General features: G+C 37.5%; 1 protein-coding gene across 1 annotated transcript in view; it reads right to left on the bottom strand.

Annotated features, from left to right (window-relative positions):
- Positions 1 to 236: 236 nt before the first annotated feature.
- Positions 237 to 15368, bottom strand: part of RHOBTB3 (Rho-related BTB domain containing 3) — an 86139-nt gene continuing 71007 nt past the window's right edge. The window contains exons 11-12 of the mRNA XM_006867884.1: positions 11353 to 11449; positions 237 to 426 (exon numbers count right to left, since the gene is read on the bottom strand). Coding sequence (XP_006867946.1) covers positions 311 to 426; positions 11353 to 11449 — 213 coding nt within the window. The 3' untranslated portion in view covers positions 237 to 310. The remainder of the gene's footprint in view (positions 427 to 11352; positions 11450 to 15368) is intronic.

The raw sequence follows: 15368 nt of genomic DNA, 5'->3' as shown, positions 1-15368 counted from the left end.
AGCTTCTGTATTAATCCTACATGATAAAAAAAGATTTAAACATTTTTTAACTGGGAGTTCTTAATATCACTGAAACAACATTCTCTTAAAGGGGAAAAGTAGCTTACAACAACTTTATACAATGGGTTAAAGCATTAGTTTTAGCCTACAGTATATCTTGTTTCCCTTTAGTTTATTCAAAGAGAACTAACTAGTTATCACATTAGCTGTATGGTGATATATATGTTTTTAAAACAACCGGGACCCAGTGGCATCTCATTCTACATAATAATAATTTTAAAATAAAGTATATGCATATAAAAGCTCCAAGCTACATTATTAAGCAGCGGCATTTCCGGGAGTGGATATACTTCCTGTATTCTGCAAGCTGTTTCAAGTACATATTCGATGGCCATCTGTGTTTTTCAACAAAACTGCGTTCTTCCACTAAAATTTTTAGAAAAAGAAAGTTAATTGCATGATTTTATTTTTATGATTTAATATTTATAGCAAAGTAATATATGCATATACTTCTTGAAAACCACAGTGAATGTTCACACTCAAACCAGCAAGAAGACCCTGCCAACGCTTCCAATTCTCCTTGCATCCCTTCCATTTTTCAGATACAACTACTTTCAGCTCTTAGCTGCTTTTTCTGGGGCTTGCATTCAATGCAAGGTATTTCTCAATGTCTCTTGATGGATCAAATTTATAAACTAACTACTGCACTAGATGAAAATCAAGTTCTGCTATAAGCCCAATTCCCCATCTTTCTAAATTCATTATAATAAAATTCTACTTAAATACACAGTTACAATTTATTGTGCAAATTACAATTATATATATTGTTTCATACACTGGTTCATCAAGTAGTACCTAAATGTTCCTTTTCTTTTTCAAGAAAACTTTTGGTTTTCCTAGAGATGATAACTGACTTGCTCTTTCATTTACATTGCTTTGTAGCTAACTTGACCCTCCCAATGCTGCAAAGTCCTCTCAACTCTATTGTCTACCCTAGTCACAGTTATCAGATATCTGTTGTTCCAGCTCCCTGGGTCTCCCTTCTCATCAGAACCCTGAACCTCCACACATTCTATGCCTACGTCAATCTTTTGTGTCGGAAGCCTCCACCCCTGGACTCTATCCAGTTCCTTCACACTCTTTGTTCTCTGGTTTTGGTGGAACACGAGCTTTACTAGCTTCTTGAACAAAACAAAAACAAATCCACTACCATCAAGTCAATTCTGACTCATAGAAACCCTATATAGGGCTTCTGAGGCTGTTTATCTTTATGGAAGCAGAAAGCCTCATCTTTCTCTCTTGCAGTGGCTGGTGGATTTGAACTACCAACCTTGTTGTTAGCTTTCTGAAAACAAGGTACATAAAAAGTATTTTGAGACCACTCTTATGATGGTTTAGGCTTTTTTTCCCATTGTTATTTGCACATGATAGATCATTTGGTTTGGTAGAGATTTCGAAGAGGAAAACTTGTCTCAGAATATAGAAGACAGAACTCCACTGCTACTCAGACAGTCCTTAGGGGGTGACCTGTGTTGCTTTTCCGTTGTTTTTGTTTTTTAACCCTAGAAACTTTTAGATTTTTCTGTTTACTAACAGTGTTCTGATATGTTCCAATGATGTACGCTGTACACTCAGTAAGCTGAGCACTTAGCAAATCCTTTCAATCTGTTCTCTTAGGCCCCTTGTTGTTCTTAGGTGCTGTTGAGACATTTCCAACCCATAGTGACCCTATGTACAACAGAATGTGCCCTCCTCACAATTGCGGCTATGTTTGGGCCCATTGGTGCTGCCACTGTGCCAACACATCTTGTTTGAGTTCTCACTCTTTTTCGTTGAACCTCCATTTTACCAAGCATGATATCTTTCTGCAGGGACTGGTCCATCTGACATCAGCAATGATATCCATCTTTCCATGTCCTCATCTATATCTGACTTGAACTCTGGTAGTTCATTGTCAATGTACTATTGTAACCATTTTTGAATTTTTTTTAGCAAAAATTTACTTGCATGTGCTATTAATGATATTGTCCAATGATTTCTGCATTCTGTTGGGTCTCCTCTCTTTGGAATGGGGACAAATCAGTGCCCAGGTAGCTGTCTTAAAAATGTCTTGATATAGACAAATGAATGCCTCCAGTGCTACATCAGTTTGTTGAAAGATTTCAATTTGTATTCCATCAGTTCCCGGAGCCCTGTTTTTTGTCAATGCCCTCAGTGCACCTTGGACTTCTTTTCTTAGTACCATTGGTTTTGATCATATGCTACAGCTTGAAATAGTTGAACATTGACCATTTCTTTTTGGTACAGTGACTCTGTGTATTCTTTCCATCTTCTTTCGATGCATCATTCAATATTTTGCCTAAAGAATCCTTCAGTATTGCAAGTTGAGGCTTGATCTTTTCCCTCAGTTCTTTCAACTTGAAAAATGCTGAGCGTGTTCTTACCTTTTGGTTTTCTAAACTCCAGATCTCTGTACATTTTATGATATTTGACTTTTGTCTTCTCGAGCTGACTTCTGAAATTTTCTGTTTAGCTCTTTCACCTACTCAGTTTTTTCATTTGCTTTAACATCTCTATGATGTAGAGCAAGTTTCAGTGTCTCTTCTGACATCCATTTTGACCTTTTCCTTCTTCCTTGTCTTCTTAATGATGTTTTGCTTTCTTCCTATATGATGTTCTTGATGTCATCTCACAACTTTTCTGGTTTTTAATTATTAGTGTCTAATGCATCAAATATGTTCTTGATATGATCTATACACTCATATGGAGTATGTTCAGTGTCATATTTTGGCTCTTGTGGACTGGTTTTACTTTTCTTCAGTTTCAGCCTAAACTTGCATATGAGCAAATGATGGTCTGTCCCACAGTCTGCCTTGGTCTTGTTTTGGCTGATGATATGGAGCTTTTCTACCGTCTCTTTCCACAGATATAGTCAATCTAACTTCTGTGTATGTCATCTGATAAAATCCATGTGTATAATAGTGTCTCATGTTGTTTAAAAAGGTATTTGTAATGAAGAAGTCATTGCATTGGTCTTGCATAATTCTATCACGTGATCTCCAGCACCAAGTCACATTTTCCAATTACTGATCCTTTCTTTGTTAACAACCTTTTCATTCTAATAGCCAGTGATTATCAATACATGTTGATTGCATGTTCGATTGATTTCAGACTGAAGAAGTTTGTAGAGTTCTTCAATTTCATCATCACTACCTTTAGTGTTTGGTGCATAAATCTGAATAATAATAATATTAACTGGTCTTCCTTGTGTTGTTGTTAGGTGCCATGGTGATTCATAGTGACCCTATGCACAACAGAAAGAAAAACTGACTAGTTCTGCACCAACCTCACAATCGTTGCTACATTTGAGCCTAACGCTGCTGCTACTGTGCCAGTCCATCTCATTGGGGTCTTTCTCTTTTTCTCCAACCCTCCATTTTTACCAAACATGATATCCTCCTCCAGGGACTGGTCCCTCCTGACAATATGTCCCAAGTATGAAAGATGAATTCTGGCCATCCTGGCTTCCAGGGAGCATTCTGGCTGTACTTTTTCCAACACAGATCTGTTTGCTCTTTTGGCAGTCCACAGTACTTTCAATATTCTTCTCTAACACCATAGCTCAAAGACATCAATTCTTCTACAGTCCTCCTGATTCACTGTCCAACTTTTGCATGCATATGAGGTTACTGAAAATACCATGGCTTGTGCCAGGTGCACCTTACTTCTCAAACTGACAGCTTTGCTCTTCAACACTTTGAAGAGTTCCTGTGCAACAGACTTGCCTAATGAAATATGTCTTTTGATTTCTTGACTACTGCTTCTATGAGTGTTAATGGTTGATCCCAGCAAAATGAAATCTTTGACCACTTCAATTTTCTCCAATTATATGGATGTCATTTATTGGTCCAGTGGTGAGCAGTTTTGTTTTCTTTACACTGAAGTGCAACCCATGCCAAAAGCTGTGGTCTTTGATTTTCATCAGTAAATACTTTTAGTTCTCTTTGCTTTCAGCAACCAAGGATGTATCATCTGCTTGTTGGAGGTTGTTAATGAGTCTTCCTCCAATCCTGATGCCATGTTTTTCTTCATATAATCCAGCTTCTCAGATTATGTGTACAGCATACAGATTAAGTAAATATGGTGAGAGAATACAACCCAGGTGTACACCTTTCATAATGTTAAACAATTCAGTGTTCCCTTTTTCTGTTCAAACACTTGCTTCTTGTTCTATGTAAAGGTTCCTCATGAGTACAATTAACTGTTCCTTGTTGTTGTTATGTGCTGTCAAGTTGGTTCCAACCCATGGCGACCCTGCATAGGGTTTCTGAGGAGCAGCTGGTGAGCTTGAACAAGCAACCTTGTAGTTCAAACTACTTTGCATTTTGGTGCATTAACCCACAATGCCACAACTGGACTCCGTCAAGTGTTCCTTGTAGGCATATGGATATTATCCAATCACAGATATTATATTTCAGATAGCTTTTTAATTTTGTTTTTGAGGATGAATGCAAAACCATTGCTCTTCAATTTGTCATTCCCAGCATAGTAAGCTATGAGATTGTCATGAGTATCGATGGTTACAGCTATTTCTCCTCATTCTGAGTTGTGTACACAAACACAAGAAGGTCCAGTAAGCTTTACTCCATTCAGGTAATGTTGGTCAACTAGACTTTGAGGAGGCAGATCTTCCGCAGTTGTATTTTGAGTGCCTTCTAACCTTGGGGTTCATCACCTGGCATTGTATCTGACAATATTCTGTTAATACTCATCATGTTTCAATATTATGGTGCTATTTGACAGCATTTCACTGCTATTCATAAGGTTTTTTTCAGTGGCTAAACATTTGGAAGTAGTCCACCTTTCCTTTTCCGAGTCTGCCTTAGTCTGGGAGCTCAATTGAAAACTGTCCACCATGGGTGACTTTGCCTGCATTCAAAATACCAGTCACATAGCTTCCAGCATCACAGCGATGTGGAAGTCACCACAGTGTGACAAACTGATAGACAAATGGCAGGGTAACTTCTGGTATCGTTTCTTTGATAATTGCAATCACATTGGTTTTTTCCATCTGAACTTTTATCAGATATTGTAATTCCCAGATTAGGTCTTCAATTTTAAAAGAATCCTTCTTTCATGTCTTTTTATCTTTTTGTCCTGTTGTCTGACAGATTTTCTTACCTTTATCTCTCAAAGCTTCTTAGTTTTTTACTTGTTTGGCTTTGCTACCACAATTTTTACTTCCAAGAACACTTTGTTGTTCTTTATGGTTTCTACTTAACAACCTTCTGGTTTATGACTGTATATTATTTTTTTAGGATATTAAATTTAAGGTTATCTATATTTTTAAGCAAGATCCCATTTACTTTTAGTTTACTAAGAGTTTTATAATGAATGGAGATATGCAGTATGCTTTTTCTACATCTGTTAAGAAAATCATATGATTTTTCTCCTTTAAATTGTTAATGTAGTGAATTACATAGCTGGAGATTTTATTCCATTTATATTTGCTTTTCTTAAAAAAAAGAAAACTTTTTATTGTGAATTGAGTGAAGGTTTACAGAGCAGATCCGTTTGACATTCAACTAATCATCACTTTGTTACATATCAGTGATTGTAATCCTTTCTCAACAGTGGGATTGTAGCAGTTCTCCCACTTCCTCCCTTAGGTTCCTATGTCCATCCATTCCACCTACCTTCCCATCCCGTCTCAACTTTGCAGTTAGATGAATGTTGTCTTTTGGTTTTGAATGACTGACCATTCCATGGTGAGCGTACACTTATTTTATTTTTTTAAATCCCTGTGCCTTTCTATTCCCTAAGTTTTTTCTCTTCTGCTTTTATTTTTAATTAAAATTTTTTTATATCTATGTATTAATCCTCATTAATCTCTTCCTATTTAAGAATGAGACACTTGAGAGCTGTTCAGAAATCCTTTGTGTATGTATAGGAAGTGCTGACTGGTAGAATATACTATAGCATGACTGAGCATATATTTGTTGGGTTTATTGTGAGATTTTCCCAATATTTGCATCTTTGAATATTTTCTCAGAGGCCAGATTAAGCCCAAACCAAATCTACTGCCACCCAGTCAATTCCAACTCACATGAACCCCTATTTCTGAGACTCAGAATGCATACAAGAGCAGAAAGTCTCATCTTTACCCCATGGAGCAGCTAGTGAATTTGAACTGCTGGCTTTGTGGTTAGCAGCCCGTGTAACCCACAACGCGTCAGGGCTCATTTTTATGATCAGAGGACGGAGGTGAGGAGGGATGTCAAATGCCTGGCTGCCAGGCTCCTGTACGTTGAATATGAGAAGGAGGTTCGAGGTTTCACTCTACAATGCTCACATTTCCACACCACTGTCAAGTTTTCAGCTCAGTTCCTGAGCCCTGATCTCAGCTACACCTGGAGTCCAGGATTATATAACTTAAACAAAAATTTTTTTCCCCCAGGAAATATATAAACCTCCCTCCTCTTTACATGAAGGGGAGAAACAGTTATTCTGGCAGAGCGGGGTGCGACAAAAACTTCTTAATCAACATTCAACTAATTTCACTATTTTCAGAGCCATGTCTCACTGTTTTCCGAAATAACTGGTACCCCAGATTCCTAGACAAGTCAGCTTGTTTGTCATCAATAGTCTCATCTGTAGGTACTTGAGGTTTCCATTGGCTAAGTCAGCTTCCACTCTTCCATTTACTGTTTAACCTCATCTATTATAATTTGGATTAACAAAGTTTTGATCCAGGCTATGGAACCTGGGTCAAAATTAAAAAAAACTCAGATAAGGATTAGTTCTAAGTTTCATTAAGAGGCAGAGGCAACATGAGACAGCTCCCCTGGTTAAGATTGAAAAAAAATAAACTAAGACAAGTTATTTTACAGATGAACTCTGGAAGCCAGCAACAAAGCCTCCATAATACATGAACCATAATACTAAGGAGCCCTGGTGCACAATGGTTACGTTTTCAGGTGCCAATTGAAAGGTTGGTTCAAACTCACCCAGAAGCTCAATAGGTGAGAAACCTGGTGATCTGTTTCATGAAAGATTACAGAAAGAAAAAGGAAAACGAAACTCCGGGGCAGTTCTACTGTCACAGAGGATCACTGTGAGTCTGAATCAACTTGATGGCACCTAACAACAAGAAGGTTGACACTGAGCTAGATGAACTATAAGGACCTCTGGTAGCATACTGGTTATGAGCAGGGCTACTAACCTCAGGTCAGAAGTTCAAAACTACCAGCAGTTCTATGGGAGAAAGATGTGGCTTTTTGCTCCTGTAAAGATTTACAGCCTTGGAAATCCTATGCAGGGCCACTATGAGTCGGAATTGACCCCACGGCCCATAACCACCACCAGATTAACTATGAGTAAAATGAAATATCCCAACCCATTGTTGTTGACTCAAGTCCAACTCACAGCAACCCTGGAGGACAATAGAATTGTTCCACAGGATTCCCAAGGCTGAAAATTTTTAAGTAAGCAAACTGCCATATTTTTCTACCACAGGGCTACTGATGGATTTGAATCACCAACCAATGTCACGAAACAAAATAAAATATTGAATAAAGTATTGTATAGAAAACTAAATGCTCTGTAACTGTCACCAAAACTATAATAAGATGTTTTAAAAAATGGTGATAGAGTAGTACAAAAGAAATGTAATTTTTAAAATCCAGAATAAGAATTTATCATAGGATTTGCTAAGGATTTGATGATGAGATTAAGAATGCACTGTGTATAGCTGAGCCTCTCCCCTCCCCCATTTTAACATAAGGACTTCTAATGGTAATATCAGAAGTATGAAGACAGTTTTGGGGGCTTTAGAAAAAGCAATTAATGCCTATCAACGTACCAACAGCATAAACAAATTTAAAAAGCCAAAGTGGACTTTAGTGAAAACATACTCTCATCCACTTACTCAACGAGATCTCTAGCAGACAAAAGCTTCTTTTTTATATGGGCTCAGGAAAGGATCCCGAGTGTATCCCTTATATATAAGCATAAAGCATAGGCTCTGGATCAGGGGTCACTAACTCCAATATCTACAGGTGTCAGGGTGCCACAGAGTGCACACAAGCAGGATAGGAACAGGATAACAGGATCGGAAAGGAGTCTGATGCATGGAGAATGCATGCCATCTGTGAATGGGCAGCTAAATGCTCAGTTCCAGGTTACTGCTGTCAAGAGGGACAATGGGCCCAGAGCACACAGCTCTTCCAACTTCTCAAAAGAAGTCAGAAATCTGGAGTTTTGAAATGTGACATGCCACAATTTTTAACTGTCATCAAACTTGGAAAAAACAAAAACAAAAAAACAGTATATCACAAAAAATAAAAATCAAGAAACTCCACAAAAGAAACCTAGGCAGAATGCATTCAGTCCTTGAACTGCCAGCTTGTGACCTCTGATTGAGACCATCAAATTCTCCCATATCCAGGAGACTTTCTTCTCTGACCCAGAGGACACCTCACCAGTGGGCTTCTGGGCCTGAACAAGTACTGTTGACTCTGAGCAATCACAATACTCTCTCAGTTTCCATCAAAGCAACATATTACAGTCACTGACAAACTCAGCACCTTGTCCTACCTTCTCAAAACATGTGCTGTGGCCTTGACTTTACTATGCTAGGTGGTCATACCACAGTTTATAAGCAACTGTATAAATAATACAACATAATAAAAGTGAATAACTCAGAGGATTTATGTAACAGTTTTCTCTCCATACATATCATATATCTATCCATGATAACACATCCACCGCCAGTGAGTCAGTTCTTGTATAGTTATCCGTTAAGAAGTTCACTACAAGCTAAATTAACTGCATTTTAATGTTGTTGTTGCTGTTTGGGTTATGTGCCATTGAAGCAGTGCTGACTCAGAGCAACCCTGAATAGGGTTTCCTAGAAGCCATTGGTAGGTTTAAACTGCTGACCTTGTAGTTCGAAGTCCAATGCTGATCCTACAGGGCCACACCAGGAGTCCAGTAATCTTAGATGTATTTTATTTTTGTCATTTTTAAGTCCTCTTCATTGTAAAAGAAGAATGAGATTATTTGTACTTACTATGTACTGGTGTGGCGCTGTGGGCTAATGCACTAGACTGCAAAGTTTGTTTGAACCAAAGGTTGGTGGTTCAAGCTCACTAGCTGCTCCTTGGAAACCCTATACAGGGTTGCTATGGGTTGGAGTCAACTCAACGACACTTATCAACAAATCTTCTATTGATAGAGTGCTGATGCTGTAGCGGTTAAGTATTAGGTTGTTAATCACACAGTAGGTCATCAGTTCAAGCCCACTGGATACTCTGTTCAAACTGCTGACCTTTTGGTTAGCTGTTGAGTGCTTTAACCATTGCACCATCAGGGCTCCCTATATAAGATAAACTCACTGTCACTGAGTCAATACTGACTCATAGCGACCCTATAGAGCACTGCAGAATTACTCCACTGTGTTCCCTAGACTGTAAATTTTTACAGGAACAAACAGTATCATCTTTCTGCCTTATAGTAGCTGGTGGATTTGAACTGACAACCTTGTGGTTAGCAGCCCAACACTTAACCCACTATACCACCAGTGCTCCATTGATAGAAGATATTAAGTGGAAAATAATCTTAGTCCTTAAGTGACATAAATAAAGCATTTTGATGACTAAAATACAGTTAATTTAACTTGTAGTTAACTTCTTAATGTATAAACTATACAAGGAAGCTTCAAAAAGTTTATGGAAAAATGGAATGAAAAGATAATGGAATCTTTCCATGAACTTCTGAAGCACCTTGGTCTAACAATGCTCTGACTACACTTGTAAAGACCAGTGAACAAGAGGAAGATCCTCAATGAGATGGATTGGCACAGTGGCTACAACAATGGGCTCAAACACAGCAATGATTATGCAGGACTGGGCAGGGTTTCATTCCCTTGTATACATAGTAGGGTTGCTAAAAGTTGGAACTGACAATACAAAACTTAATAACAACTACTAGACTAACAGCAAACATCAGCACACATTATCTTTGTGAACGGGCTTTGTTTTTTCTTGCACACAATTGGTCCTTAATACAGTTAAGCACTCAGCTACTAACCATAAGATTAGAGGTTTGAACCCACTCAGAAGCATCTTGAAAAAATAAGGCCTGGTAGTTTACTCCCCCAAAATCAACCCCTGAAAACCCTATAGAGCACAGTTCTATTCTGACAATCTTGGGGTTTGTCAACAGGTATATGTTGTTTGCTGACTGGTTGAATATATTTGTCCAAATTTAACAGCATGCTCCTTGTTTTCCTTAATTACACAATGAGTAGCTGAACAAAACAAAGAGATTTTCATATCTCTTAGCAGCAGAATCCTTTTTACAAATAAAATCTTATGTAGAACCCCAAGATATAAAACAGATAAAAGTGGAAGTGCCATCATTGAAGGGAGGATGGAAGAGTCCAAGAACTGCTACTTTTAGTGGTCTTTCCCCGTCTCCCTATTTCCTCTCCTCTTCCCCTCAACTGTCCCCTACTCTTTGTCCTCCACCCCAGAAGACTCCAAGGAGCTTCTTCTGCCCAGAGTTTGAGAATGACTGGACTAGGTGATGTTTAAATCCCTTTCCCTTTTACTTGTACCATTCCTTGACTCTGTTCTTGAAAACAATATGAGCAAACCTTTCTATCTAAACTGATTGCCTACTCTGATGACAATTCTATTTTCATTTTCTTTCTTCTTATGCAGCACTTGAAAGCTCACCCTTTGATTGGTTTTGACCTTTATAATTTTACCTTAAAAATCACATTACATATACACTGCTCAGTAAGTCTTGCAACAACTATTATTTATAAAATATTTATTTAAGTTGGAACTGACTCAATGGCACTTAACAATAACATACAGATATATTTATATATAGTCATTATAATAGAATAATATAATTATAAATATAAACTTGTGGATATTCTAAATAATAAATAATATTTATAATTCTTTTACAGTAATTAAAATTTTTAAATGAACTCTAAATTTTTCTTTGACTTGGTTATTAATACCAAATGTCTCTTAAGAACACATTTCTCTAACTTATTCTCTATTTTGGGGTGCAGGAGAAGATGCATTTAAAAATGGATGGGCACTCTATAATAAGCATTAGAAAACTTCTTGTATAACACAAGTCAAACTGTGTATGTAAAACACAAGAGACTATAAATCTAAGTGTCCCCAGGTCACCACACTACTATTTAAAGGGAAAGCACTACAGTGACTAGTCCTAATTTATTTAAAATTTCAATTAAATATGTCTCAAGCCTAAAAACAAAACAAAAAAATAACAAAGTTTTCTTTTCAAAGATAGAAAATGGCAATCTACCTGAAAGATCCTGAAATTCAGGCTTTTGACTGAAGATGAGGTAGTTAGTGGCAATGAAATGAAGCAGCCAGGTAGAAAGGCAATCAGAGTGGTGAAACTGCAAGAGAAATGCAAAGTGAAACAATATTGACCATAGTAATCACCAATATGACTGAACCAATGGAGGAAATTATCTGCGGGAAATCAGGGAGAGTAGGAGCCCATGTTTAATGTGTCTATAGATAATGCAGCCCTTAGGCCACTCTAACAGCACAAAGATAAAGGGAGCATTGTTAACAAATAGTAACAAAACAACGGCATCTAGTGAATCCTGGTGTGGTGCTGTAGGATAAGCACAGGACTGCTAACTGCAAGGTCAGTGGTTCAAAGCCACCAGCTCCCCTCAGAAATCTTATTCAGGGTCGCTCTGAGTTGAACCTGACTTGATGGCACTTACCAATAACAACAATGAAGAAGTCAAAAGGTCTGTCACTCCCAAATGGGAAGGAGAACATGAGAGATCCAACAGTGAATAACAAGCTATGCTATTAGAATAGCCACAAGTCTTTATGTAGACTCATGGCTGCTCAGCGATTAACAAAGACTATCTGGGGCTCTTGAGAAACGAGAAAGAGCCTCTTAATATGACTAAGACTTCTAACTCAAGTGAGACCCAATTTCTTCTTGTCCATTTTGTGTCTTTGAAGACAATGCAGCAGCCTGTCACTTCTGGAAAAGTTTCCACTGTAGCTCTGACCTAGATATGAAGAGTTCTATAGAAAAATGCAGTATTACTTACTCTGTCCACATAAGAGTTAAAGTGAACAGTTGTAGGTAAACTTCAGAGAGATATACTCATTGTTAGAATACACTGCTACACACTGATGTGTGTCTACAACGTGTTTTTGATTGTTGTTGCAGTTATTGTTTGTGTATTTTTAAGCTTAAGAATATTTAGCATTTTCATTACTGATTGTGTTATTGTTTTCAACAAACTCTTTGCTTCTGTATTTTATGGAACCTATGAGTATAACATAGATCTAATGCCATTATTGCTTCCTTGATTCATATATCAGAAAGAGTTTTTGGCTTTGCTGACCTCAGAAGCTTGACTACAAGTATCTAGAGATACAATGTGCTGAGGAACACGCGATTTTAGTGGTCACCTGAGTCTCAGCAAATGTCCCTATACTCCCTTTACAGTGGTCTAACTATATTTTGAAATTGTTACAGGAAACGCACAGTTAGCCAAAATCCTGCCACCTAGTATCATCCTGACAAAGATCAATCCCCAAAGAAGTGGTCAACGAAGACCCTAGCACCTGCAGCTTTGTAAATATCATCCAATCAAATACACTCAAATGTACCAGTCCACTTGCATATGTGGTTTTTATCTCTATTAATCTCTGAATCTCTGTAATGCCTTGGCATTTTGTCAAAAGCTTGCAAAATGTTCTTTCATTATAATAAACTATGTTTTTAATTTTGAACAGACTTATAAGCTTTTTCACTATGATAGGTTTTACATTTTAATCTAAAGACACAGACAGACTTCATTAACTGCACTTGTATCTATGTAGCAGAGATAAAACAGTGGTGAACAAGGGTATATTAACTTGGCAATATCTCAACAAGTGTATCTGAGGAGCAAACCAAAAATTATTTTTGAAGAGGAAATAACACTGTGTGGGTTTCATTATATAAATATTTCTACAACAAAATTATATCTGAATGGTTTCTTTTAACTAGGATGTACTGTTACACCAAGGAGGAATTTCTGGCAGAATTGTCCTCATTCAGAGTTCCAACAGCAGCTAATGGACGGGAAACTCCGGGAGCACCTTAGCTGTGATATCACCATCTTGGTGCCAATCCAGTGACCTTCACTGATGCATCCATCCACAGTAACTCACTGGCAGACAAGTTTTGTACATGAGTATAGCTCTTTTAAGGACACTCAAAATAAGTAATAAGAAAAAAATGAGAGATTTATAATATCAAATCTTAAAGAACTCAAGGATTTACTCTTTTAAAAAAAAGTTCTAATCTAGGAATATTCTTTAAAAATAAATTCATTATTAAAATGACAGAGGTCTCTGTCATTTTAATAACTCATGAAATGAGAATTTCTGATTTGGAAGGGGCTCCACAGTTCATCTAATCCCACCTCACATTTTAACAATCATTTTTCCTCTTATCTTTTAGAAGATGAATGTGAGTGATCTCAAAGGAATTAAGCAAACCAAAGTAGCCCTTTTAATAGAAGCCACTACCATTGTTACATGATTAGCCCAGAGCAGGTAGCCCCCACAAAAGGTCAGAATACTGCTAAAGGCTGAGGTTTGGGAAGAGAAGAGAGATCACAGAAATAACTGGGTACAAAAGCGGAGCTAAAACACTATATTTGCTTTCTGAACAAAATTTATGGTACAAAACTGTGGGCTCTTGGCAAGAGATGGAACACATTTCAATCACTGTAAAAAAATTAGTTTTTCAGGAAGAAAATGTGCTGAACTGAGAAGATAGGTTTAAACTGAAATAAGCAACAGAATAATTAAAAAGACACTGAAAAATGAAGCAAAAAACAAGCCAAATGCTGCAGAGTTTGACAGCTATTATGAAGAAGAATACTGGTGAAGAAAGTACCCAGAATCTCACAGGAAAAGGTCAGAAATTAATTTGGTAGCCACAGGAAGTCACAGATTACAAATAAGAATAATTATAAATTAATGCACAGATTATAAATAAGAAGACAGATTTAAAATTTTAATATGAGAGTAAATAGGAATCACCAAAGAGTTTTAAGGGGAAAAGAGACAGGGAAGGTTACACCTAAATTTGAAGAAATTGATCTGTAAAGAGAAAGAAACTTCTTTTGTACATTGAAATGGAAAAGCATAATCTGAAGACAGAATCATAGTAGAGACAGAAAGGTTACAGATGAAGCAGAGGCAGAAGTGAGAAAATACAAAAATTGTTTATCAATACAGAAGATATCAATGACACTTTCTGATACATAGGACAAAACATGTTGTTGATAAGCGCTATCAACTCTGCTCTGACTTGATCATGCAACAGAATGAAACACCTACCCCACCCTCACAACTGCAGCTATCTTTGAGCCCACTGTTGCTGCTACTGTGCCAGCCCATCTCGTTGGGGGATCTCCCTCTTTTTTGCTGTCCCTTCACTTTACCAAGTATCATATCATTCTCTAGAGACTGGGCCCTCCTGATAACATGTCTGAAGTATGAGAGACGAAGTCTCGCCATTTTGGCTTCAAAGGAATATTCTGGCTGTACTTCTTCCAACATAGATTTCTTGGTTCTTCTGGCAGTCTACTGTTGGTCTTGTTGTTAGGTGCCATCGAGTTGGTGCCGACTCATAGCAACCCTATTCACAACGGAACAAAACAATGACTGGTTCTGCACCAAGCTCACAATCATTGCTACATTTGATCCCACTGCTGCTGCCCCTGTGCCAATCCATTTTCAGTGCAGGTCTTCATCTTTTTCTCTGACCCTCCATTTTACCAACCATGATCTCCTTCTCTCCAGTGACTGGTCCCTCCTGACAATATGTCCAAAGTATGAGAGACAAAGTTTAGCCATCTTGGACTCCAAGGAGCACTCTGGCTGCATCATCAAAAAGAACATATAAAGATCTCTTGAAGTGCAACCTCTTGAAATACAACACTATCTGTGATAGGATAATATACATACGTCAACAAGGAAGACCAGCTAATACCACTATTACTCAAATGTATTCAACAACCACTATAGCCAGTAATGATGAAATTGAAGAAGTCTACCAACTTCTTCAGTCTGAAATTGATCAAACATGGAGTCAAGATGCATTAATAATTACTAGTGATTGGAATACAAAAGTTGGAAAAAAAAAAAAGAGGATCAGTTGTTGAAAGATTGCATGATGAAATTTTGTAAGGCCAATGACTTCTTCATAGCAAATACCTTTTTGAAAACATAAAAGAGGACTATACACATTGACCTCACCAGATGGAATACACAGAAATCAAA

This window comes from Chrysochloris asiatica, unplaced genomic scaffold, assembly GCF_000296735.1.
Source record: "Chrysochloris asiatica unplaced genomic scaffold, ChrAsi1.0 scaffold00111, whole genome shotgun sequence".
In the NCBI taxonomy this organism is placed as follows: Eukaryota; Metazoa; Chordata; class Mammalia; order Afrosoricida; family Chrysochloridae; genus Chrysochloris; species Chrysochloris asiatica.
This window is presented reverse-complemented; position numbering and strand designations above follow the sequence as displayed.